General features: G+C 64.2%; 1 protein-coding gene across 1 annotated transcript; it reads left to right on the forward strand.

Moving 5' to 3' along the window:
* The first annotated feature begins 215 nt into the window (after window positions 1-215).
* TNKS1BP1 (tankyrase 1 binding protein 1) lies at window positions 216-21843 on the forward strand. The gene is made up of 12 exons (XM_070472928.1): window positions 216-299; window positions 645-752; window positions 1822-2452; window positions 3979-4048; window positions 7935-9674; window positions 11798-13878; window positions 18801-19143; window positions 19333-19483; window positions 19575-19702; window positions 20327-20484; window positions 20699-20772; window positions 21413-21843. The coding sequence occupies exons 2-11, from the start codon at window positions 692-694 to the stop codon at window positions 20757-20759; spliced, it is 5424 nt and encodes a 1807-aa protein (XP_070329029.1). The 5' UTR covers window positions 216-299; window positions 645-691; the 3' UTR covers window positions 20760-20772; window positions 21413-21843.
* Window positions 21844-22752: the final 909 nt, after the last annotated feature.

Consider the following 22752-nt stretch of genomic DNA (forward strand, 5'->3'; position numbering starts at 1 on the left):
GATGAGACGGCTCTGGAGGAGGCGGGAGTTGGGGCAGGGACGTGGAGGGAGGAGGGGGACTGGGGGGGGCGGGGAGGGAACCACTCCCAGCGGCTGGCCGGGCGCGGGAAGGGGAGGCCCGCGGGGCAGGCGGGCAGCAGGGCGGGGCCCAGGTTGGGGAGGAGCGGGTTTTTCCCGTCTCCCGCGAGGTGATTCACCGGGAGATTTCGGACTTGGCAGCCCTCTTGCCCCAGCCCTGAGTCAATCCCGCGAGTGGGGGGCCCCCGGACCCAAGGAGTTGGGGGGGTGCCTTGGGAGCGGTAAGTAGGGTGCCCTGGACAGCTGGCTGGAGGAGGGAGCAGGGGGCAGCTCCTCGGACCTGCAGGACTTTAAGGTTAGGAGACGGACTTGGAGAGCTGTGGCGGGGTGGGGCGGGGGAGAAGAGGGGAGGACGTGGCTGCCGGGGGACCTCCCGTGACCTCCCCCAGCCTCCCTGCTGAAGCGCCCACTTCCTGTCCCGCACTGGCCTCCGCCAGAAGTCGAAGACTCCCTCTCTGAGCGCGCTGCCAGCACCCAGCCCTCTGGCTCTCTCTCTCTCTGCGCGCTCTTTTTTTTTCTGGGTCTTCGCCGCCCCTAGCTCACACCCCTCTGCCTCCCACTCCCAGGTCCGCCGCATGTGATACAAGTGTCTGCTCCCAGGGAAGGCGCAGCCATGGCCTCCCCAGCACCCCGGGAGCCCGATGAGGAGCTGGTATCCGCTGGCTCCGAGCCAGGTACCTGTGGGTGCGGTGTGGAGTGGGCTGGCTGGGAGGGGGGATGGAGGCCCGAACCCCCATTAGGTCTTGGGGGCCGGTGGGTGAAGGCTGACCTTGTTGAGGAGGGAGGGAGGAGTTCTGAGGACAAGCAGGATGAGCCTGAGAAGTCCTGCACTTTGGTGAAGACCCTTCAGAACTGTCTGAGGTCACAGCTCTCCAGCAGAGAACAAGCTAACCTTGGAGACGATGTGGATCAAATCACGTGTTTGACAGAGGAGGAAACTGAGGCCTGGGTGTGGGGGTGGGGGGGGGGCGGGGAAGGTCATGCACCTATGCGCTTGAACCCAGGCCTCCTGGCTCCCTGTCTAGATGCCTTTCTTGCGCTGAGTGGGTGATAAAGGGTCCTAGTAGCAGGGCTTTGGCCATGAGTAATTCAAGGTCTTTTATTTGGCATTGAAATGCCTTATATAGAAGGTAGGTTTCTGGTCTTTTTTTTTTTTTCTTCTGTAGCAAGATTTCCTTCTGTTTGGCTTAGGTCAATAGTGAGTTTGCGTTCCTGGTCACACAGCGGATGACGGCGGGGAGGTGGCCTGGGTGTGCCCCGGAGGAGGGGGGCAGCAGGGTGGCAGGGTAGGGAAGCTGAGCTGGGAGAACGAGTTTGGTGTGGATGTAGTTTAGCAGAGTGACATGCTTGAGGGAAGGACCAGACTGGGGGAGACGGTGGGCTGACTGCCTGGTGTGGGCAGGCAGGCGTTCATTTATTAGTTCATTTGCTCAATCTCGTCATTCACTTGGTAAGAATGTGTATTAGGTGTAAAGTGGGTGCAGTGAGAAGAAATAGCTGCCAGCTGGACCCTTAAATGGCTTTTCACTTGTATGGGTGACTGGCTAGACATTTTGGGAATTTGGAGATGGGGGAAGATGTTTCTGGGATGTGTCTGGAAAATCCAGGAAGGCTTCCTGGAAGCAGTGACATTTGACTTGTACCTGGAAGGGTGTGGGAACATTCTGAGTCTGTAGGGTGGGAAGTGAAGTTCTGCTTCCTATTCTTCTGACATCGGCTCAACCAGCCCTTTCCTTTTGGTAGGTGACCCTCGGGCCAAACCCCCTGTCAAGCCCAAACCCCGAGCCCTGCCTGCCAAGCCAGCCCTGCCTGCCAAGCCCAGCCTACTGGTGCCCATTGGGCCTCGGCCTCCCCGGGGTCCTCTGGCCGAGTTGCCTTCTGCCCGGAAGATGAACATGCTGGCGGGACCCCAGCCCTACGGCGGCAACAAGCGGCCCCTTCCGTTTGCGCCAAGGCCTGCGGCCGAGGCCCTGGCTGGGGGAGAAGGTGCCCGGGAGCCTGGGAGAGAGGAGCCTGGGAAAGAAGAGACACCCCCCTTGACCCCTCCGGCCCGATGTGCTGCCCCTGGGGGTGTGCGCAAGGCGCCCCTTCCCTTCCGCCCGGCCTCTGAGCGCTTCGCTGCACCCACCGTGGAGGAGATCCTGGCCAAGATGGACCAGCCCAGGAAGGAGGGCCCGGCCAGCCCCGAACGCCTCTGGGGCTCCCGCCTCACCTTCAACCACGATGGCAGCTCCAGATACGGTCCCAGGAACTACAGCGTGGCCTCAGGCCCCAGGGATGACGCTGGGACCCTCGCCAGGGAATGGTCCCAGGAGGGGCCCGTGGAGTCTCCTGCCGACTGCCCCGAGGAGCCCAGCAAGACCCCCGAGCAGAGGTGAGGGGTGGGGGGCTGTGTGTCTGGTTGCAGCCAGCCTGAGGATAGGGTGGATAGTCTCCTGTGAGATGGCCATCTTCCCTTGGAGGTTAGCTGTGCTGCGTGAGTGGGGGCCAGCCCTGGACGGAGTCTCGGACCATTCCCCCCGCAGACCGAATTAGTGTGTGCTTTATTCTATGGTCGTCCTCTGTACAGAGTCCGTGTGTTTGTAGGAGAATTCAGATGTATAGCTTGGAAGTTTATTTTCAGTGCTTTTTTAATATCAAGAGCCAAACGCTGCCTCACTTAATTCACAGCCGTCCTGTGTAGTGAAGGGAACATTAGGCCCATTTTAGAGATGAGGAAACTGAGGCTCAAAAGTGACTTCCTCTGGTCCCTTAGCAAGTGACAGACAGAGCTGAGGTTAGAATTAGGGCCTCTCTGACTCCAGTGTGTGCTGTTAGCTGCCGGCCCATGCTGTGGGTGCAGCGGTGTGCCAGGTGCTGGGGGGCGGCGTGGGTGTATGTGTCTGTGTGTGTGTGTGTGTGTGTGTGTGTGTGCTGGGGTGTGTGGTTGGGGGGGGTGTCTGTGTGTGTGCTGGGATGTGTGTGTCTGTGCTGGGGTGTGTATCTGTGTCTCTGTGTGTGTCTGGGGTGTGTGTATCTGTGCTGGATTGTGTGTGTGTGTGTCTGTGCTGGGGGGTGTGTGTGTGTGTGTGTATCTGTGCTGGATTGTGTGTGTGTGTGTCTGTGCTGGTGTGTGTGTGTGTGTGTGTGTGTGTGTGTGTGGAGGGAACCGCCTGGCCGTGAAGAGGAGTCTGACGGGAGAGGAAAGCCATGAACGCCCCTTGACACCAGGCCAGAGGCTGTGAGCGTGCGGGCCGCACAGCTGGTTTGGAGACTGTCGCGTGTGGTGCCCACTTTCCCAGAGCCGGTGCCAGCGTGTCCTGGGGGCTCCTGACCTGGAAGTGTCCCTGGGCCCCGGGGAGGAGGCTGAGGGTCCCAGCTGCCTGGAGCATCCCCAGGGCAGGGAGCACTCACGCTGCCTGCCAGTCTCTCCTGTCCCCCTGGGCTCGCTGGAGGCCCACCCTGTCCAGGCTGGCTTCTGCTTCCTTCCCTCGTTTGCTCCCAGCCGGGCTTGAAAGGAGCAACCTCGACCTTGCAGAATCTCTCTGGCCATCTCCCTCCCCCTGCAGTCCTCCAGAAGCGTTGGCTGGGAAGCAGCTGGCTGCCCTGGGGGAGAACCTCAAGGGCTTGGGGGCTTGGTGGTCTTACTGGGAGCCCCGAGGGCGCTGGGCCAGTCACAGGCTCTTCCCAGAGGGTTGGGGGGGCTTACCCACCGTGTGCAGGTGGGGCACACGCGCTGTGTCTGGGGTGCTCTCTCTGGGAGCTGCTGGGGCCTTTGTCCCCTGGGAGGACGTGCCCCCGACGGGAGGAACGTCGGGTGCCGTTCCGGTCGTCGGGCAGACCCCCAATCATCCCTCCCTGCTCCACCCGTGCCAGGCATGTCTGATCTGTGCCTCCGTCTCCCCTCTTTCTCCCTCACAGGAAGCCCCCCTCGGACCTGGCCTTCAATGGGGACCTGGCCCAGCCGGCCGTCTCTGAGCCCCCGACTGATGTGAGTGCCCCGCCCGTGATGACGCAGAAACGGGCTGTTTCTGAGCTGGAAGGGTCTCGTTTGCGTGCCTCTCCACCTCCCTTAGTTTAGCCGGGGACACAGAAGCCGTGGAGGAGGTTTACGTGACTGGCCGCAGGACTCAGATTCCTCAACTTTCAGGCCACCCTGGCTAAGTGTGGCTGAGGCCCCGAGGCTCCTGCAGTGTCTGCCCTTGACGACCCGCTGTCCCCTGGGCAGCCTCGGGAAGGGTGACTGACGTAACCCCGGTCATGACTCTGGCCTAGTAGGCCCCTCCGGTCCCACGGAAGAGGTGTGGATGCCAGGGCTTGAAGTGCCAAGTAACTTGCCCAGGGGCTGAAGGCAGGATCCGAGTCCAGCACGGTCCCTGGCCAGGTCTGCCCTCTCGCAGAAGAGGGGAGGCGACGTTTCAGGGGGTGTCCTGTTATAGCCCCTCTGCCCACAGCGTGCTCGGGGGTGGACAATCTGCGTTCCCGAGAATAGGATGCGAAAGGTGGTCCGTCTTGCTCCAAGAGCCCTTGCTAGCCGGAGGCTGTCCCGTCCGGCAAGGAGAGAGACCTGAGTGTGTGCATTTGTCCAGACGTATTTATCGAGCATCCGCTGTGATCCCGGCGCTGGGGAGACAGCCACAGGCAGAGCGTCCGCAGTCCCCCTGCTTCCAGGGAAGCCTGCGTCTGTCGCTCAGTCGTGTCCGACCATTTGCGACTCTGGACTGTAGCCCGCCAGGCTCTTCTGTCCACGGAGTTCTCTAGGCAGGAATGTTGGAGCACATAGCCATTCCCTTCTCTCAGGGAGCTTCCTGACCCAGGGATCGAACCCAGGTCTTCTGCCTTGTAGGCAGATTCTTTACCATCTGAGCCCCCAGGGAAGCCCTTGCTCCCGGGGAATGCACCGTCTGACGTGGGCAGGCAGACTCTTAACACCGGGAGTCCTGCGAACCGGCAGACAGGTAGAGCGTCAGACAGGCTTCTGGGCCGCCTACCTGGACGGTCCCAGGGCGAGGGTGACTGGGGAAGGCCTCGCCAGGAAGCAGGGGTTGTGGTGAGCTGTTGGATGCTTGGGGAACAGCCTTCTTGGCAGAGGGAGCTGCAGCTACGAAGGATGTGGACTCCACCCAGCGAGGAAGCTGGGGTGTCTGGGTTGCAGAGACAGTGGAGCTGTGTGGTGATGGGCCACTCGGGGGGCGCTGGCTTGCAGGAGGGGGAAGAGGCCGTTGAGGGGCTGGAGGAGAGGGGTGACCTTGCTGCAGTTGCAAGGAGTCTCCCATCCCAAGATCTTGGCTGGGGGCCAAGGGCAGCGGCAGGGCCAGTCGGGGGGCTCTTGGGGTCACCCCGGTGAGAGACGACGGTGCTGTGGATCCTGGAGGTGGTCCCTGGGGGAGACAGTGGGCGGAGGGGGGCCTCTGGTTTGAAGGTGGAGTGGACAGGACTTCCAGGCAGGCTGATCTGAGGAGAGTGAGTGGAGAATGAAGGATGCTGCTGGGGGGTCTCTGGCCCAAGTGATTCAGAGGTTACTTTACTGAGAAGGGGGCCTTCGTAGGGTCGGGAAGACCGGAGGAGCTTGCTTCTGGATCTCTTGAGTTGGAGACGCCTCGTAGATGTCCAAGGGGGTCAGTGGGGCGTTTGAGTCTGGAGCTGCAGGGACTTGTCGGTGTGCTGTGTGCAGATGGCCGGGAGACAGCTGAGGTCCCCCAAGGGGGTGGGTGAGGTGTGGGAGGGAGCCCAGGAGATGCAGGAAGGAGCGGAGGTGAGCTTGGAGGGAACCCGGCCTGCGCTCAGTGTGGGAGCTCCCTGGGCTGGGGGAGGGATGGGAGGTGGGTGGGCAGTCAGCAGTCAGACGGTGTGCCCCGAGAATGGGGGGGTCTGGGGGGTCGCGGCTGACCTTGGCCAGAGTGGCGGGCATGGCGAAGTCAAGAAGGGAGCCCGTTTGGAGGGGCCTTAGCGGAGGCTGGGCCCAAGGAGCTGAGGTGAGGGGTGCTGAACACAGAGTCCTGGGTTTCAGGAAAGGGTTGTAGCTGGAGAGACGGGAGGGGTGGATTGCAGAGTGTGTGTGTGTGTGTGTGTGTGTGTGTGTGTGTGTGTGTTTTGTAAGCCAGAAGAAATGAGAGCAGTTTGTGTGCTGATGGAAACGATCCAGTAGAGAAGGAAAAAAATCTGTGATGCTGGACAGAGAGAGGAGGGCTTGGCCTGAGCTCTGAGCAGGGAGGGCTTGCGATCGAGGCAGGGAGCGGGGTGCCCGGGTCGGGGGTCTCTGAGTCCTCCGGCTGGGAGAGCCTGGGTGGAGGCAGGGAGGTTTGAGGACAGACCAGATGGGAAAGCATCGCTGGGAGGTGGGGGTGCGCCGAAGGCGGGTGTTGTGGCATTGCTGGGATGTTCTGGGGCCCGTCAGCCCTGGGCGGCTGTGGGGAGCCCACCATCCCAGCGGCGGGCTCATCTCCAGCTGCCCGGGTGTGGCCTGGAGCTGGGGCAGAGCTGTATTGAATCAGGTTAAACTGTGGGGAGGGAGGGAATACAGGGAGCTGAGTATAGAAAGTGATGTTCTCTCGGGTGGTCTGGGAGCTCTGCTCTGGGGGCGGAGGGGTCTGTCTGGGGCTCTCGCAAGAGCCCCGGGTGGCACGGTTTAAGGGCACTGGCTCCAGGTTAACCTGAGATTCACAGAGAGTGCGGAGGCTGGAAGGATTGGAGGGTGGCCTTGACGTGGGAGCAGGACACCCCCCTGCCCACGCCCAGCGGTCTGGTGGTGATGGGGCAGACGGCTCCCCATAGGAGAAGGGCGGGGGGGTGGAGCATGACCTCTGGGGAGGGCAGAGGTCAGATAGAGCAAGACTCAGGTCACAGCCTGGGGCAGGCCGGTGCAGGGGTGAAGGAGGGCCAGCTGCTGGGGGTCCCAGGGCCCCAGAGCTTCCGGTCTTCTCCAGAGTGTCTGTTCTTCCCCTGAGCGCTGTCCCCATTGGCTGGGTACGCAGATCTTGCTGAACCCTCTCCTGACCGCGAGGTGGACGTTGTTGCCCCGGCCCCAGGGTGCAGGTCAGGACGCCAGGGCTCAGAGAGACCCCGTGTGGGAAGGTGTCCAGTTGACGAGGGAGGTGCCCGTGTCTCCGACCTGGGCTTTCATGGCCCCCGGGGCTTCTGGCCTGTATCCTGGGGCCCGCTGCCCCTCGGGTGGCGCTGGGACCGTGGCTGCTCAGAGCAGGGGTGCGAGCTGCTCCCAGGAGCTGGTCTGAAGCTGCTCTCGGCCTGGTGGAGTCCCGCCCCGAGGTTGCACACCCAGACAGCCAGACTCTTGAGTTTCCTTTTCTGTTTACAAAGCCAGTGTCTTAAAAAATATTTATGTACTTGGCTGCGCTGGGTCTCAGTTGCGGCACGCAGGATCTTCTATCTTCACTGTAGCTGGTGGGATCCCCAGTTGTGGGGTGCAAACTTTTAGTTTTGGCACTTGGGATAGAGTTCCCTGGCCAGGGATCGAACCCGGGTTCCCCGCATTGGGAGCATGGAGCCTTAACCCTGGACCACCGGGGAAGTGCACGAAGCCTGTGTACTTGACCCAAGGACCCTTAGGAACAACTCAGAGGAGCCTTGGGCTTGGGTGTGCGGTGGGCGTGGTCTGAGTGATCCCCGGGGAATAGAGTGCTGTGCATTTTGTGGGGGGAGGGCCACGTGGGAGGGGTCTGCAGGCCCTGCAGTCTCCAACACTGGAGGTCATTCCAGAGCCTCTGGTGGTTGTCCTGGGGGGCTGTCTCCCTGGACCCCGGTTTCCCCCGTGGACTGAGAGCGTTGGGCAACTAGCTGCTGACCTGGGGTCTCTCGGGGGTGGGCAGGGGCCTCCCCGAGCCGGCCGAGCAGTGACAGGTCCTGACTTTCTCTTGCAGGTTCTCCAGCCCCGGCTGCCCCCTGGTCCAGGCCCCACCTTGGAGAATGGAGGCTCCCCCAGCCCGGGTCTCCCCGCTGAAGTCTTGGGCTCGGGCCCCGAGTCTCCCTGCCTTGACTCCCTCGAGGAGGGCTCTCCCCGCCACCCCCAGCGTCCAGAGGCCCAGAGCCCTGCTGCTCCTGGACCTGCCCTCCGGCCCCCCGAGACTCTGGACTCCCCAGCTGCGGGCCCCCCTGATGAAGGCTCCTGCCACCCGCCCCGGAGCCCAGGGGTCCCAGCTGTGGCTGCCCTGGAGGCCCCCAGACCCGGCAGCCCCCAGGTGCCAGAGCTAGCAGGGCACCCCAGCCCCGAGCAGTCCCTACCCACCACGTCCCAGTCCCTTACGGGAGGGGGTGAGCTGCCGGACCTGCCTCGGACGTTTGCATCCGGGGACAGGGTGGCCCCGGGGGACGAGGACCGCCCTGCCAGCGGCCTAGCCCAGCGGCGGTTTTCTGAAGGCGTGTTGCGGCCTCCCGGCCCAGACCGGGAGCAGCTGGGGGGCTCCCTGGCCGCCCTGCCTCAGGCCCAGGGGGGCCCGTCCGCCCTGGACCACCCCTTGGGGAGCGGGACCGAGTCCAGCTGGAGTTTATCTCAGTCCTTTGAATGGACCTTCCCGACGCGGCCTGCAGGCCTCGGGGTGCGGCGACTGGACTCCCCGCCGCCGTCCCCCATCACCGAAGCCGCGGAGGCCGCAGAGGCCGGAGACGGAGCTGCGTCCGCTGGTGAGGAGGCCGGAAACTGGGCCGCGTCCACCCGCGAGGAGGCCGGAGGCGGGGCCGCGTCCACCCGCCAGGAGGCCGGAGGCGGTGCCGCGTCCACCTGCGAGGAGGCCGGAGGCTGGGCCGCGTCCACCTGCGAGGAGGCCGGAGGCGGGGCTGCGTCCACCCGCGAGGAGCCCGGAGACGGGGCCGCATCCACCAGGGAGGAGCCCGGAGACGGGGCCGTGTCCACCCGCGAGGAGGCTGGAGGCGGGGCAGTGTCCACCCGCGAGGAGCCCGGAGGCGGGGCCGTGTCCACCCGCGAGGAGCCCGGAGACGGGGCCGTGTCCACCCGAGAGGAGGCTGGAGATGGGGCCGCGTCCACCCGCGAGGAGCCTGGGGGCGGGGCCACATCCATCCGCGAGGAGGCTGGGGACTGGCCCGCGTCTACTCGGGAGGAAGGCGCGTCCCATCCGGGGCCAGGGGCCCCGTCGGCTGCAGAGGGACCAGGAAGACCTGCTTCCTGGGGGCCGGGGGACGACCCAGGCTCCTCCCGGAGCCCGACTGGCGGTGGGGAGGACCATCCTCTGGAGTTCCCGCCAACAGCAGGGGACCCACCTGGACCAGCTTTGCCGCAGGCGGACGAGACACTCGCAGAACAGGAGCCCCCTCCGCCCGCCCGGGAGGCTGCCCTGCGCATCCTGGAGCCGGTCCTGGGGCAGGAGCAGTCAGCGCCCCCCGACCAGCCCTGCGTCCTGTTCGTCGACGCCCCCGAGCCCGGGCAGGCTCTGTCTGCTGAGGAGGACCCTGTGGACCTGGCCGTGGCCGAGACCACCCGCCCTAGGACAGCGGTTCAAGACCCCCGCCGGGCGTCCCCCGAGCCCGCGGGGCCCGAAAACAGCTCCCAGTGGCTGGACGACCTGCTGGCCTCGCCCCCGCCCAGCGCCCGGCGGGGCGCCTCGTCTGAGCTGAAGGATGCCCAGACCCCTAGCGCCTGCTCCGAGGTGAGGAGGGGGGCTTCGGGGGGCCTCCTTGTTTTGACACGGATGCCCTGTATTGAGAGTTTGGGATCCAGCCATGAGCAGGCACTTGTGCCCCTGCCCCGGAGGTCCATACCGCCTGCTCAGCTGACGGAGCAGAGGGTGTGGGCCGCTGCTTAGAGGCTAGTCTGAGCCTGCATCTGACCCCGGCTTCTACGACTGAGTGGTCTTGGGAACGTAGCCAGACCTCCAATCTTCAGAGCCCTTTCACAGCGATGCCATTTGCCCCATAGGCTTGGGGGCTTCCCGGGTGGTGCTGGTGGTTAAAAATCTGCCTGCCGGTGCAGGAGACAGGCTCAGTTTCTGCGCTGGGAAGCTCCCCTGGAGGAGGGCATGGCAACCCACTCGGGTACTCTTTGTCTGGAAAATTCCATGGACGGAGGAGCCTGGCAGGCTGCAGTCCGTGGGGCCGCAAAGAGTCAGACACGACTGAGCGACCGAGGACACTTAGGCTTGTGTTGTGGGCAAGACAGGCGTGGAAAGCGCTGGGTGCAGGATTGGCACCCGTGAGCGTTCGATCCGTGACGACGGGTGGTTTCATGCAGGGCGCCAACAGAGCCAGTTAGACGCGGGCCCTGGACCAAGGCTGCCGAGTTGCTGTCTTGGCCCTGCTCCTGGCCCACGTGTGACCTTGAACGCGTGACTTTCCTGCCCGCACCTCAGTTTCTGCATCTGTAAAATGGGAAGAATGGTGCTGGGCTCTACCTCACAGGTGATGGCTGCAGTGCCTGTGAAGTACTCAGACTACCACCCATCACGAGTGCTTGGGAGCGTTGCATCTTGCGAGCGTTCCTACTGTGAAGTTCAGACTTGTTTTTGTAGAGGCTCAGAGGAGGCAGAGCCTTGTGCAAAGGTTACCCAGCAAGCTGGCAGCCGGGCCAGGGCCAGAGCGCCAATTCCAAGGCCAGTGCCCTTTCTCCTACGGGGCTGCCCAGTAGGCTCAGGGCTGGGGTCCAGGTGGCGTTTGAAACGTACTTTTCACGCCCAGCCAGGGGCTGGCAGGGGCGGGGCTGGGAGGAGGGAGGAGCCGGGGGCTTCTGGGCGGGGCCTGGGGGGGACGAGCAGGAAGGAGTTAAGGCCGCTGGGCTCCCGCGGTAGGTGTGTCCGTCCGCGGTAGGTGTGTCCGTCCCGGGATGCGGTGACTCAACTGGCTCCCGGGCGGGGCCGCCGAGAGAGCTGCAGCTGCTCTGCAGGGAGCGGGGCCAGGGCCGTCGGACAGGTCCGGGCGGGCGAGGGGAGCGGCCCAGCCCCGTCGCAGCACTCGCTGCGCCCAGTGGGCCCCGGGGCAGGCGGGGACCGGAGGCCGGGACCATGGCCGGGCCCGGGGACAGGGAGCCCAGCGTGTCGGTCCTGGAGAGGCTGCTGGCCAACGCCGCGCTGCGGGACGAGGCCGGCCGGCTCCGCAGCCCCGAGCCCAGGGCTCCCCCGGCCGCACGAGTGAGTCAGCGAGTTCCGGACGGGGTGGGGTTCCCGGAGCCCTGGCTGGGTCTTCTCCCTGAAACGGAGGAGGCCGTCCCTGAGGGCCGGCGGTGAGGACCCAGAGGGCTTCGCAGGGCAGCCGCCGGCAGGAGAGAGCTCCCTTGGGGAGGTTGGGGCGGGCGTTCACGTGGTCTGGAAGGGTGAAAGGTGCCCTGGGGAGCTTGCCTTGGAGAGGGGGCCGTGGAAGGGCGGAGGGTCTTGACCGCTCCTCGTTGAGGGCACACCCGCCCCCAATGCCCCGGGAAGACCCCTCTGCCAGGCATCCCTGCTCCTGGCGCCTCGCCAGGTGTTGCCCAAGGGCGGTAAACAGGACCTCGAGATCGACCGTGGAGGCCCCACGGGGTGCCCGGACCTCTGCTGAGCCCTCGGCTTCACTGATTCCGTTTAATCCTCTCGTCCTACCCCGTGTCGTAGGAACTGACCTCGTTGAACAACGGGGACCCTGCGGACCCAGAGTGGTTATTTGCCCAAGGTCACACAGCCCACATCCAAACCCCAGGCTCTCCGAAGCCAGAGTTGGGCACTCGGCAGCGCGCTCACTCTGGGCCGATCGCCACCCTAATTCCAGGCCCTGTTTCTTTGTGTGTGTCTCTCTCTCTGATTCCCAGGGACTCCTCGGCTGGGCCCAGAAGGACCTGCAGAGCGAATTTGGGATTGCAGGAGGCCCACATCCCGGCGGTTTCCGGCCTTCCACCTGGTCCCAGGACGCTTCTCGGGACTACGTCCTGGGGGGTGCAAGCCCTCTGGGGGACCCAGGCCTCGGAGAGAGGGACTGGGCTGGCGAGTGTGGGCACGGAGTCAGGGAGGGGCGCCCCGGGGAGTGGGCTGGCAGGTGTGCCCTCGACCGGGAGGAGAAGGGCGAGGTCGGCGGCCAAGACCGGCATGGAGCGGGGGCCCTGGGGAGCCTGGGCACCCAGGACCGGGCGATCGGGAAGCCTGGCACTCTGCAGAGCCACGAGGTGGACCTTCAGCACTGGGAGTTCGGGAAGAGGGATTCCCAGGGCACCTACTCCAGCCGGGACGTGGAGCTCCAGGATCAGGAGTTCGGGAAGAGGGATTCCCAGGGCACCTACTCCAGCCGAGATGCAGAGCTCCAGGACCAGGAGTTCAGAAAGAGGGATTCTCTGGGGACCTACAGCGGTCGGGATGCAAGCCTTCAGGACTGGGACTTTGGGAAGAGAGATGCCCTGGGTGCCTACTCTAGCCGGGATGAAGAGGGGCAGGGCCCAGAATCAGGGCAGAAGGACCCACTTGGCAGATACAGCGGCAGCCAGGAGGCAGGGCAGCAAGACCAGGGGTTCAGGAGGAGCAACCCTGCACGGAGCGCCTACGGCCCCCGCGGTGCAGAAACGCCGGGCCGGGACTTCGGCAGGAGCGCCTGGGTGCCGGACTACAGCGGCGGCCTCCCGCGGGACTTCGGAGCGAGAGCCCTGAGTGCCGGGTTCAGCCTCGAGGAGGCCCAGCGGCAGGACACAGAATTTGAGAAGAAGACCCCAGGCCGAGCGAGCCCCGGGGTGGCCGGCAGGGACGTGGGCTGGCCCGAGACCCCCGAGACGGGGGGTGTGTTCCCCGCCAGCGGCCCGCAGCTGCAAGATGGGGCTCTGGGGCAGAGGGACCCGGGCGGCTGGCAAGGCGGCGCTGCCTCTAGGGAGGTTGGTGGGCCGCAGGCGGGGGGCGCCCAGAGCCCGGGGGAGGCTGACTCGGAGGACAGGGATGGGGCGCGGCGGGGCTGGGCCGGAGACTTCGGCCTTGGAGTGGGTGCTCAACCAGAGGCAGCCTTCGGCCCAGGGCGGCGGGGCTGGGGCGGCAGCTTCTGCGCAGAGGCCTCGGAGCGGAGCTCCCAGTTTGGGATAATTGGTGACGACAGGGCGGGCGCGGCCAGCCTGAGCCCTTGCGGCCAGCTGGGAGGCGGCCCCTTCCTGCCCCCCGAGGGGGCCGTGGACTGGACTGACCAGCTGGGCCTCCGGAACCTGGAGGTGTCCAGCTGTGTGCGAGCTGCCAGCTCCAGCGAAGCCAGGGAGGATGGTGTGGGACAGACGAGCTGGGCAGACCGCGGGGGTGTGACGGGCGAGGGACTGGCCGGCCGTCTGCAGGGCGGAGGGGCGGAGGCCCCCGGGGGGCTTGGTGTCGGGGACCAGGACTGGACTTCCGATGTTGGAGGCCCCAGCCAGGCCAGAGAGGGTGGCGTGGGGCAGACAGACTGGTCGGGCGCGGAGGCGGGAGAGTTCCTTAAATCGAGGGAGCACGGAGTGGGTCAGGCAGATTGGACGCCAGACCCGAGAGACCGGGAGCTTGGGCCCGGTGGTGTGGATTGGGGCGACAGTCTGGGCCTGAGGCATCTGGAGGTGCCCTGTGAGCTAGACACGGAGAGTTCTCAGGGGCCACGGGGACGCGGGCTGGACCAGGTGGACTGGGCCCAGGACTCGGAGTTCCGAAACGTGGAGCTCCCGGGTGAAGCCAGGGAGTGTGGCGTGGGGGACGTCGGCCAGTCCCCAGAACCAGGCGTGGGGAATGATGCCCTTTCAACCCCTCGCCTGGAGGCCCGAGGCCCCTCGGAGGCCAGGGAGCTCGGGGTGGGCGAGATGAGCGGGCTGGATGCTGAGGATGGAGACCCCTTCTTGCCGCTCGTGGTCATCTGCCCAGAGGAGGACGGATACGGGCTTCAGGAGTCCCCAGCCTTCGGACCCAGGTAAGGGAGCCCCACGCCGGGGTGGGAGGGCGTGAGGGCCCATGGGCCCCCTGGAAACGGCCCCTTTTTAAGCAGGGTGGAAGCTGCTCTTCCCCCAAAACTTCTAGTGTTCGGAGAACTGGGATGGTTCCGAGTGTGAATTTTTCTTTCATTTATTTATTTCTTAAATCGAATACTGACACACACACACAGGTGAGTTTCTCGTTTTGAAGCGATGACTGATGGTTGAGGTGTGATTTTTGCAGCGTGATTGTGTGGGTGCTGGAGGAAGCTTCCTGTTGGGGATGGTTTCTGGCAGGCCCCGGGTGCTCCTGGCCTGGGGGGCATGATGCATTCGTAGGCCTGGGGGGGGCAAGGCCTGGCATGATCCTGGCCTGGGCAGGTGCAGGGTGGAGTGGGCAGTGGTGCTTAATCTTTGGTGGCTGGGAGGACCTCCGTGCTTCTTGCCTGCTCTGTCTTAAGGCTCCAAAGGGCAAGACTTCCCTGGTGGGCCGGTGCTTAGGACTCCGCGCTTTGACTGCTTGTGGGCCCGAGTTCAGTCCCTGGTTGGTGGGGGGACTGAGATCCTGCACGCAGATCGTGCAGTGTGGCCAATAAATAAAAAACAGCCACACCAGCAGAGAATAAGCCCTGGTTCAAAAAGGAACCTGAAGGACATTGGGACCTGGTTCCAGGCCCGGTGACCTTTTGGCCTCCACGCCCAGGGTGGCTGAAAAAGAACTTTCCAAAAAAAAAAAAAACAGTTTTATGAGTCAACCATAGTCTGTCTCTGAGATTTTTCTGTTCTAAGGGTGCTCAAAAGGCATCGTGTTTATTTTGCTGTCACTTCCGTCTGTTGAAATCAGGTTTAATTCCCTTGACTTGAGTCGCAGGTTGGACCTTTGCCAGCCCAGGGGCTTCTCACATGAAGGGGAGACGGAGGGGGTGCTGGGTGGGAGCTGTGTTCGCAGTGGGGAAGGGGTTGGCTGGTAGCTGGGGGGGCTGGAGGCACCAGGAAGGCTCTAAAGGGGACTGGGGTGTTGGAGGGGGTCGGTAGAGGCATTTGGGGCTGAGGATGGGGGCGGGGGAAGTGGGCAGAGCCTGGGGCCAGGGTGAGGCCCTGGGGGGCATCCCCAGGGTCCAGCCACTGCGGGGAACTGGAGGGGCACCGTCTGGGGCAAAGCATGCAGGGAAAGGCATGAGTTCCCGGACCTGTCTGAGCTGTGACTTTCCAGGTGCGGGGGTGGGGGGGAGCGTAGGCCGCCCGAGGTTGCTCATGAGTCCTCTTCCCAGGAAGTCAGAACTCCGCCGTCCCGCACACCTCCCCTTGGTGATCTTCACACCTGCCCTGTGAAGCAGGAAAGGGGATTTTTTTTATCACCTCTAATTTGCAGGTCGAGTGGTGTGACCCACTTAAGGTCACCGAGTCAGCAATGCCACTTTCTGACTTCTGGGTCTTAAACGTCTTCAAGGCTTTTGGACTTGCAGGCAGTGGAACCCACTGCCCTCCATCTGTTCCTGAAGGTGGGGAGGGGGAGAGAGTCTCCCGTTGTTGAGGATGGAGAGAGAGGCTGGCTGGGGGTCTGGGCAGGGGCAGGGTTCTGGCAGAGAAGCTCAGCTTTCTGAACTCTGGCCTCCATCACACCTTGAAAATGCCCAGCTTTTTTGGGCTGTGTTGTACATTTGGCAAATACTGTGCTTGGACATACGGAGACTTAGAAAGTAGGGCTCTTGGCACTGAAAATACAGCAGTAATGGAAACCTGTTTACCTTTCTCCAGTGCGAGTTTTCTTGAGCTTATTTGATTAATATCCATGGGACTGGTGTTCTGACTTGGGGAAATTCTACACTTGGGAAAGTTGCTCTTTGCAGGAAGTTTTGCAGGTTCTCCCGGTAACGGGAAGTCCTCGAGGATGGCTCAGAGCCCCTGACTTTGGGCCCATCTGCCAGGCTTGGGGCCTGGTTCTGCCACTGCCTCCGTGACCCTAGGCAGGTCCCGTCACTGCTCCAGCGTCACGCCTGTGATGAGTGGGAATCATTGACTCCCAACACCCATGGGGGCCTTTGGGCTGGGGGTCCGTGTGCAGGGAGTGTCAGATCTGGTGCATGCATGGTCAGCGCCAGCCAGGTGCTCACCTCCAGTGTTGACACCTGCTTGGCAGACGTGGACGGATGTGAGCTGTCCGGGAACTGAGGCCCTGGGGGACATTTCTGGCCACTGTCCTGCACGGGACGGAGGCCCCCTGGCTTGCAGCCATCAGCTGGGCTGCTGCCCCGACAGTTGGGACGAGAGTGGCTCGGGTGCTCGGCGTGGCCCTCCCGCGTCTCGGGCTCCTTGTCCTGGGGGAGAGGTGCTCCTGGGCCCCCCGAGCTCCTGCACCCCCCCTTCTCTCACCTCCTGGTCCTCTCCGCCCTGGCCCCCAGGTATACAGCAGCCTCCGAGCCGTCTGGGGGGTCTGCGCAGGGCGTGAGAGGACCCGCAGGGCTTCTGAGGGCCAGCCCCATCCTTCTGTGAGCGGGGGAAGCAGCCCCAGAGAGGCAGCGCGACTTTCTCAAGGGCCCGTGGCTTATGAACGCTGCCCCTTGGCGTTCCCTCGGGCCCCTGCCCGTGGGCATTCTCTTCCCGTCTCTCTGGGGTCAAGGTCAGCTGCTGCTCCTATACAAACATCATTCCAGCTTCCTTCCCGACCGCTCTCATTTTGGGTCTTGGAGCCTTGAGCATGAGGAAACGAGCCTTTTACACGCTGACCCACGTGTTTGTCCTGGAATGGCCCTGAGGGTGGGGTTGAATCAAGTGCCGGCCCTCGGGATCCTCCTGACAGGCGAGAGCTGGTGTCAGGTGAGACGGGCCCTCAGGCCGGGAACCTAAGAGAATGAGGAGGATTATCCTAAAAGGGCCCGCATGCTTGCTGAGTCGCTCAAGCCTGCCAGGCTCCTCTGTCCGTGGGATTCTCCGGGCAGGAATCCTGGAGGGGGTTGCCAGGCTCTTCTACACCCAGCAAAGTATAGGTATTTACGTTATTCCCATTTTACAGATGAAGAGGCTGAGGCTCAGTGTGGATGCGTCCTTTGGCCAGGGCTGCGGGCCGAGTGGGGTAGCGGTGCAGCCTGTGTGGGCGCAGCAGGCGGTTCTCAGGACAGGCCCCGCCCCGCGTCCTGGCCAGACCGAGGCTCAGGCTGTAGGGTCCTTGGTGCTCGGGGTTAGGACAGCCTCCCCTGCGCTGGGGGAGGGTGAGTGGGGTTCAGACAGTGGGCGGGATGCGTGCTCCCCTCCGCGCCTCCCCCCCCCCAGGGCCTCCCCCAGGGCCCACGGGGCTGCGGGCCCGCCGGGTCCCCTCTGGCGTGGGCGTCTCCGCCCACCCTTGGTCTGCAGCCCCTTGGCCCCAGCCTGCCCCCAGCCTCCCCTCCGCCCCACCCGGGAGAGGCTGTTGGGCGGGGCTGCCCTCCCTCAAGGGCGCTCCTGATTCCGTGGCCGCCTCCGCCTCCTCTGCCCCACCTCCCGAGTCGCCTTAGTTTCTGTCGGTCAGCAGCCTGGGGAAGGACAGACTGACTCGCGCTCCCGTTCTCTCCCCGCTTCCGGCCTGGTGCTGACTCACCTGCCTCACGCTCTTCCTGTCCAGCCCGGGGTCCGGGGCTCGTGGCCTGGCTTCCGGGCACGGCCCGCCTTTCCCACGCCCGTGTGCAGGGTGTGTGTGTGTCTCGGGTGTGGCTCTGCGGTGCTTGTGTGTGTGTTTACAATGTGTGTGTGTTTGTTTACAATGTGTGTGTGTGTCGGATGTGGCTCTGCGGTGCTTGTGTATGTGTGTGTTTACAATGTGTGTGTGTGTGTTTACAATGTGTGTGTGTTTACAATGTGTGTGTGTGTCTCGGGTGTGGCTCTGCGGTGCTTGTGTGTGTGTTTACAATGTGTGTGTGTGTCTCGGGTGTGGCTCTGCGGTGCTTGTGCCGGTATGTGGAAGGAGTGAACGGTGCCCACTTTCCCGCAGGAGACCGTGAGTGTGTGCAGGTGTGTGTGTCTCGGGGGCCGGCGGGCAGCTGGGCCACACACAAGCTCCTCGGTGCGGAGCGCGAGCTGGTGAGCGCGCTGTGCCTGCCGGGTGGTACGGGTCGTGTCTCGAGGGCGCAGCAGGTAGAAGACGCAGTTCGGGGACAAGGTGGCGTCCCCGCCCCTTGGCAGACGTCCGCTCTGTCCCAGGCCCTGGGCCACGCGGGGGACGCAGGCGGCCGGGGCCCTGCGTTGCTCGCCGACGGGCCGTGGGTTCAGACGACCTGGACTTGCAGAGGGGCTGGCAGCTTCAGCCCAGGGTGTGCAGGGCTCGGGGGAGGGCCCGGGGGCTCCCCAGGGCGAATCCAGGCTGACCTAGGGGGCGGGGTGCCTGCTGGGCAAAATCAGCTTGTCCAGGCGCGCCGTTGGGTACGCGGCCGTCCACGAGGGCCGCGTGTGCAGAGAGGCGCGCGCAGGGAGGGCTGAGCTGGAGGGCGGGGCGCGGCTGAGAGGCCGGCTGGGCAGGCGGACCACACCCTGAGAGGGCCGCAGTAAAGATCCGCGTAGGTGGGCACGCCCCCCGCGCAGCCCCGTGTGAGGCGTTCAGAGTCTCACTCCGCGCCGCCAGCGACTCCGTACTTAGCAGACCCCAAGGCTCCTGAGGTCCTCTGCGCGCGGCTCTGTGCAAGGTGTTCAGAGTCTCACTCCGCGCCCCCGGTGCCCCTGTAGTTAGCAGACCCTTGGGGGGTGAAGGGACGCCCCGTCGTCTCAGGAAGAGGGGAGCCTGGCATTTGAACATGCCGGGCTGCCCCAGCTCGCGCCCGGCGTGCTGTCCGGGGGGAGGCGTGGACAGGAAACAGGGAAACAGGCCGAGAAAGGCGCCCTGCGTGGCGGGGGGTCAGGCTTTGGGCGGGCCCCGCGGCCCCGCATGACTTCGGCCTCTGCTCTGTCCCCGCAGCCCTGGAGATCACTCGGCCCGCTCCCCGCCGGCGGGCTCCCAAGATCAGCCGGGGGAGAGGCTGGCCGCTCACAGCCCCGAGGCCGTGGCCCCGCAGGAGTCGGTGTCCCCAGGGCCCAGGGCCCCGTTGGAGGAGGAAGGGGCCGCGACAGGTGCGGACCGAGGGGCGCCCCGGGAGCCCGGCCGGGACCCTCTACCCTCCTGGAGGCCGCAGCCGGACGGGGAGGCCAGCTGGACAGACGTGGTAGACGGGACCGGGGACGCCGCAGGGGCCAGGCAGGGCGAGCAGACCCCCCAGGTTCCGCCGGCCAGCGACCCAAGCCAGGATTTCTCCTTCATCGAGGTCAGTGGAGGGGAGCCGAGGGCAGTGGTGGGCTCTCGTTGGGGTGGAGGGGCTGCGTGAGTGCTGCAGCTCCGGTCTCACCCCGGGACCTCCCTCTTCACAGGGCGGTCTCAGCCAGGGGGGCGGGAAGCTGGGACGGGGCGGCTCCGCTTAGGTGAAGGCAATCGCGTGTACCCCCATCCCCCGCAGGACACCGAGATCCTCGACAGCGCCATGTACCGGAGCCGTGCCAACCTGGGGCGCAAGCGCGGCCACCGCGCCCCGGCCATCCGGCCCGGGGGCACGCTGGGCCTGTCGGAGGCCGCAGCGTCGGACGCGAGGCTGTTCCAGGACTCCACGGGTAGGGAGGCCTCCGTGTCGCTGCCCCGGGGGCGGGGGGCAGGGCTCTGGGGTCGCTGCCCGGGGCTGAGCTCCTGCCTCGGCCTTTGCAGAGCCACGGGCTTCGCAGGCGCCGTCCTCGGATGAGGAGGTGGTCGAGGAGCCTCAGAATCGCCGGACGCGGGTGACCAAGGGCCTGAAAGTCAGCCTGTTCCCCGGCCTGAGCCCGTCGGCCCTTAAGGTATCCTCTGGCCGTGCCGCCCCTGGCATCCAGCCTGCCCTCTGTCCATCCGTCCATCTAAGCAGCCCGGATACCCTGTCCGTCCTCTGCGCCTGCTGTGCCCATGGTGGGCGCGAGGCGGGATGGAGGGAAGGACGGGGAGAGTCTGGGTCCCAGAACCCCACGGGCTGGTGGGGCGACCATGGTGCAGCGGGCTGGGGGTTCAGGTGTCCCTGGGAGTACAGGGCAGGGGCGGGCTGCTCAAAGCGAGTGGGGAGGCGGGGTGCGGGACTCTGGGAGGCTTCCGGTGAGCGTCCGATCACAGCTTCGAGGCGCCTGGCGTCTCGTGTGTGCAGTGGGGCGACATCCTAGGCAGAGGGCGCAGGGCGTGCAGAGCCCCGGGGGCATCCCCTTCTCAGGCTGAATTCAGGTCAGCAGTGTCTCCCCCAGGGCCTGCGGGGTGCCAGGCACAGCCCATTCTCGGGGTAGGTCATCGCTAAGAGACTTCCTCTCCCCGGGTAAGAGGACCATGGAGGGCGCTTGGGCCTGGGCCAGGGACGCCGCACTCTGGGGAGAAGGCCTGGCCCTCCCTGGGAGCCCCCGCTGGCCCCGCTGACGTCTGTCCATGCCCCGGCTTCGTCTCAGGCCAAGCTGCGCTCGCGGAACCGCTCGGCTGACGAGGGGGAGCCCACGGAGGGCAAGGCGGGCCAGAAGGAGTTGGTGATCCAGCGCTCCAAGTCCTGCAAGGTCCCTGGGCTGGGGAAGCCCCACGCGCTCCCACCGAAGCCAGACAAGTCCTCAGGGTAGGTGATCTGCGTGCCAGGAACTAGCCAGCTCGGTCTTAAAAGGAAAACCCTGCTTTACAGGGAAAGGGAGGCTTGGAGGGGGTGTCATGCCACGGGTCGGCACTCTTCACTTGGTGCCAGGATGCTGGTCTCTGCAGACAAACCCGACGCCACCCCTCCTGGCGGGAGGGCATTTCTGACTCCCTTCCTCCCTCTGCCCGCTGCCCTCTAGGTCAGAAGGATCATCGCCCAACTGGCTGCAAGCCCTGAAGTTGAAGAAGAAGAAGGTCTAAAAAGTCAACAGAGGTGCGGGCAGGACTGGGCTTGGCCTCTCTGGGGTTGAGGGCTGGTTCAGGGCCGCTGGGGGCCCTTCCCTGAGGCCTCCGGAGGCCCAGACCTGCTTTTATGGCCCTCCCCTGCGAGGCTGGAGAAGGGCATGGCAACCCACTCCAGGATTCTTGGGCTTCCCTGGGGGCTCCGCTGGTAAAGAATCCGCCTGCAGTCGGGAGACCTGGGTTCCATCCTTGGGTCGGCAAGACTCCCTGGAGAAGGAAATGGCTACCCACTCCAGTACTACTGCCTGGAGAATCCCGTGGACAGAGGAGCCTGGCGGGCTGCAGCTCATGGAGTTGCAGAGTCGGATACGACTGAGCCACTCACACACTGCAAGGCTGGAAGGAGATGGCTAAGGCCAAGCTCTAGAGTCCTGGGTCCCTCAGCTCGGGGGCGTCCATTCCTACCTTCCTCCTAGGGCTCAAGGATGGTGGCCTGAGTGTGGTACGCTTGCCTTTCTGGTCTGGCACCCCTGGGGGGCACTCACAAGGCTGGAGGTCCCAGCAGGGCCTTCCTCACCCTGGGCCTCGCAGAGGGGTGCCCGGGCAGGGAGGTGGAGTGTCCTCTCTGCTTCCACGTCCCCATCCAGCCTCTTCTCTTGCGTCTGTTGCAGGTCCTTCCCACCTGGCAGTCTCAGGCAGTGCCCGTCCCCATGGGGTCCCCGGCGGGGAGACGGCTGAGTCCCCCCACGCCCCAGGCCACAGCCCCTGCCCGTCCACTTCTGGGGGCGTCGGGGGGAGGCCCCGATATGCACTTTGTATCAGCGTCCCAGCTCCCCTACACCGCCCCTTGCTGCTGGTCTTCCGTGGTCCACGGTGTTGGTCCCTCGCTCTTCCTGCCTCCCTCTCTGCTTCCTCCTGCAGCCCCCCTTGGGTTTTCTTTTGATACCAGTTTATAGCCTTTTTTATAAAAGCCTTTGATTTTTTTGTAATGGGCGGAGCCCAGCCCCACCCCCACGTCTCCTTCCGCCCTGCCAGGGGCCCCACAGAAATCGATAACGTTTTGCCACTTGAAACAATAAAGTTTTTTGGGAATTGGTGCTGCCCCGGTTGTGATGTGTGGTCATGGCATGTCTCCTCCGTCTGAGGCTGAACCCAGGAGGTGCCAGCTCTCACCCTGGCCCAGCCTGGAGCCTGTACTGATGCCCAGCCTGTCTCTTCCCTAGCACTCCCTGGGATCAGGGACCCGGAGGAAGGTGTCTTGGTTACAGTAGGTGATTCCCGATTCGGACAACCCTCAAATCTACAGAGCTTAACATACAAAAGTTTCTTTATCAATCAGAGTCCCATTTGGGGTGGGTTAACTGTCAAATTATAGTAATAGCCCCCACACTCCCTAAAAATAATAATAATAAAAAACCCGAAAGGCTTCAGCAGCTCTGGTGGACGGCATGATTTCCAGGCTCAGCTTTAGCTGCAGCTCGGGTGATTCTGTTTGGCCCCTGTCTTCCCTGGTGGCTCAGAGGGTAAAGAATCCGCCTGCAACAGAGGAGGCCTGGGCTCAATCCCTGGGTCGGGAAAACCCCCTGGAGAAGGGTTGTGAACCTCACAGTCCTGCAGAACCCAGGCCCCTTCCCTGTTGTGACTCAGCCGTGGTCAGGGGCCCTAGGGTCTCCATAGCATCCAGTGGAGAGGGGTCCATCCTTCCGGAGACCCGGGGTTCACGGGCCAAAATTCAGCTCATGCCCCCTGCTGACTGTGAGGGAGAATGCAGTTTAGATGTTTGTAGGGAGAGAGAGAGAGAACCAGATATTGGTAAAAACTCATCCTTCTCACGGGAGGAGGGTGTTGGTTCCTGTGATCCTGAAGGGTCCTTTGAACGCATATATTCTAGAATGTCTCCCCAGCCCTGGTCTTCCCCACTTTAACCCCTGCCCATCGGCATCCAGCTGTCCCTCAGCCTACTCCTCTGTCTTCTCTGTCACCCTAGAGGTGCCAGCCTGGTCCAGGGCTG

This window comes from Odocoileus virginianus, chromosome 10, assembly GCF_023699985.2.
Source record: "Odocoileus virginianus isolate 20LAN1187 ecotype Illinois chromosome 10, Ovbor_1.2, whole genome shotgun sequence".
Taxonomy (NCBI): domain Eukaryota; kingdom Metazoa; phylum Chordata; class Mammalia; order Artiodactyla; family Cervidae; genus Odocoileus; species Odocoileus virginianus.

Coding starts and splice junctions, on each gene's coding strand:
- TNKS1BP1 (XM_070472928.1), top strand. CDS start 692: ATGGCCTCCCCAGCACCCCGGGAGCCCGATGAGGAGCTGGTATCCGCT. Junction 19,144..19,332: donor AGGATTTCTCCTTCATCGAG/GTCAGTGGAGGG, acceptor CATCCCCCGCAG/GACACCGAGATCCTCGACAG. Junction 19,484..19,574: donor GCTGTTCCAGGACTCCACGG/GTAGGGAGGCCT, acceptor CGGCCTTTGCAG/AGCCACGGGCTTCGCAGGCG.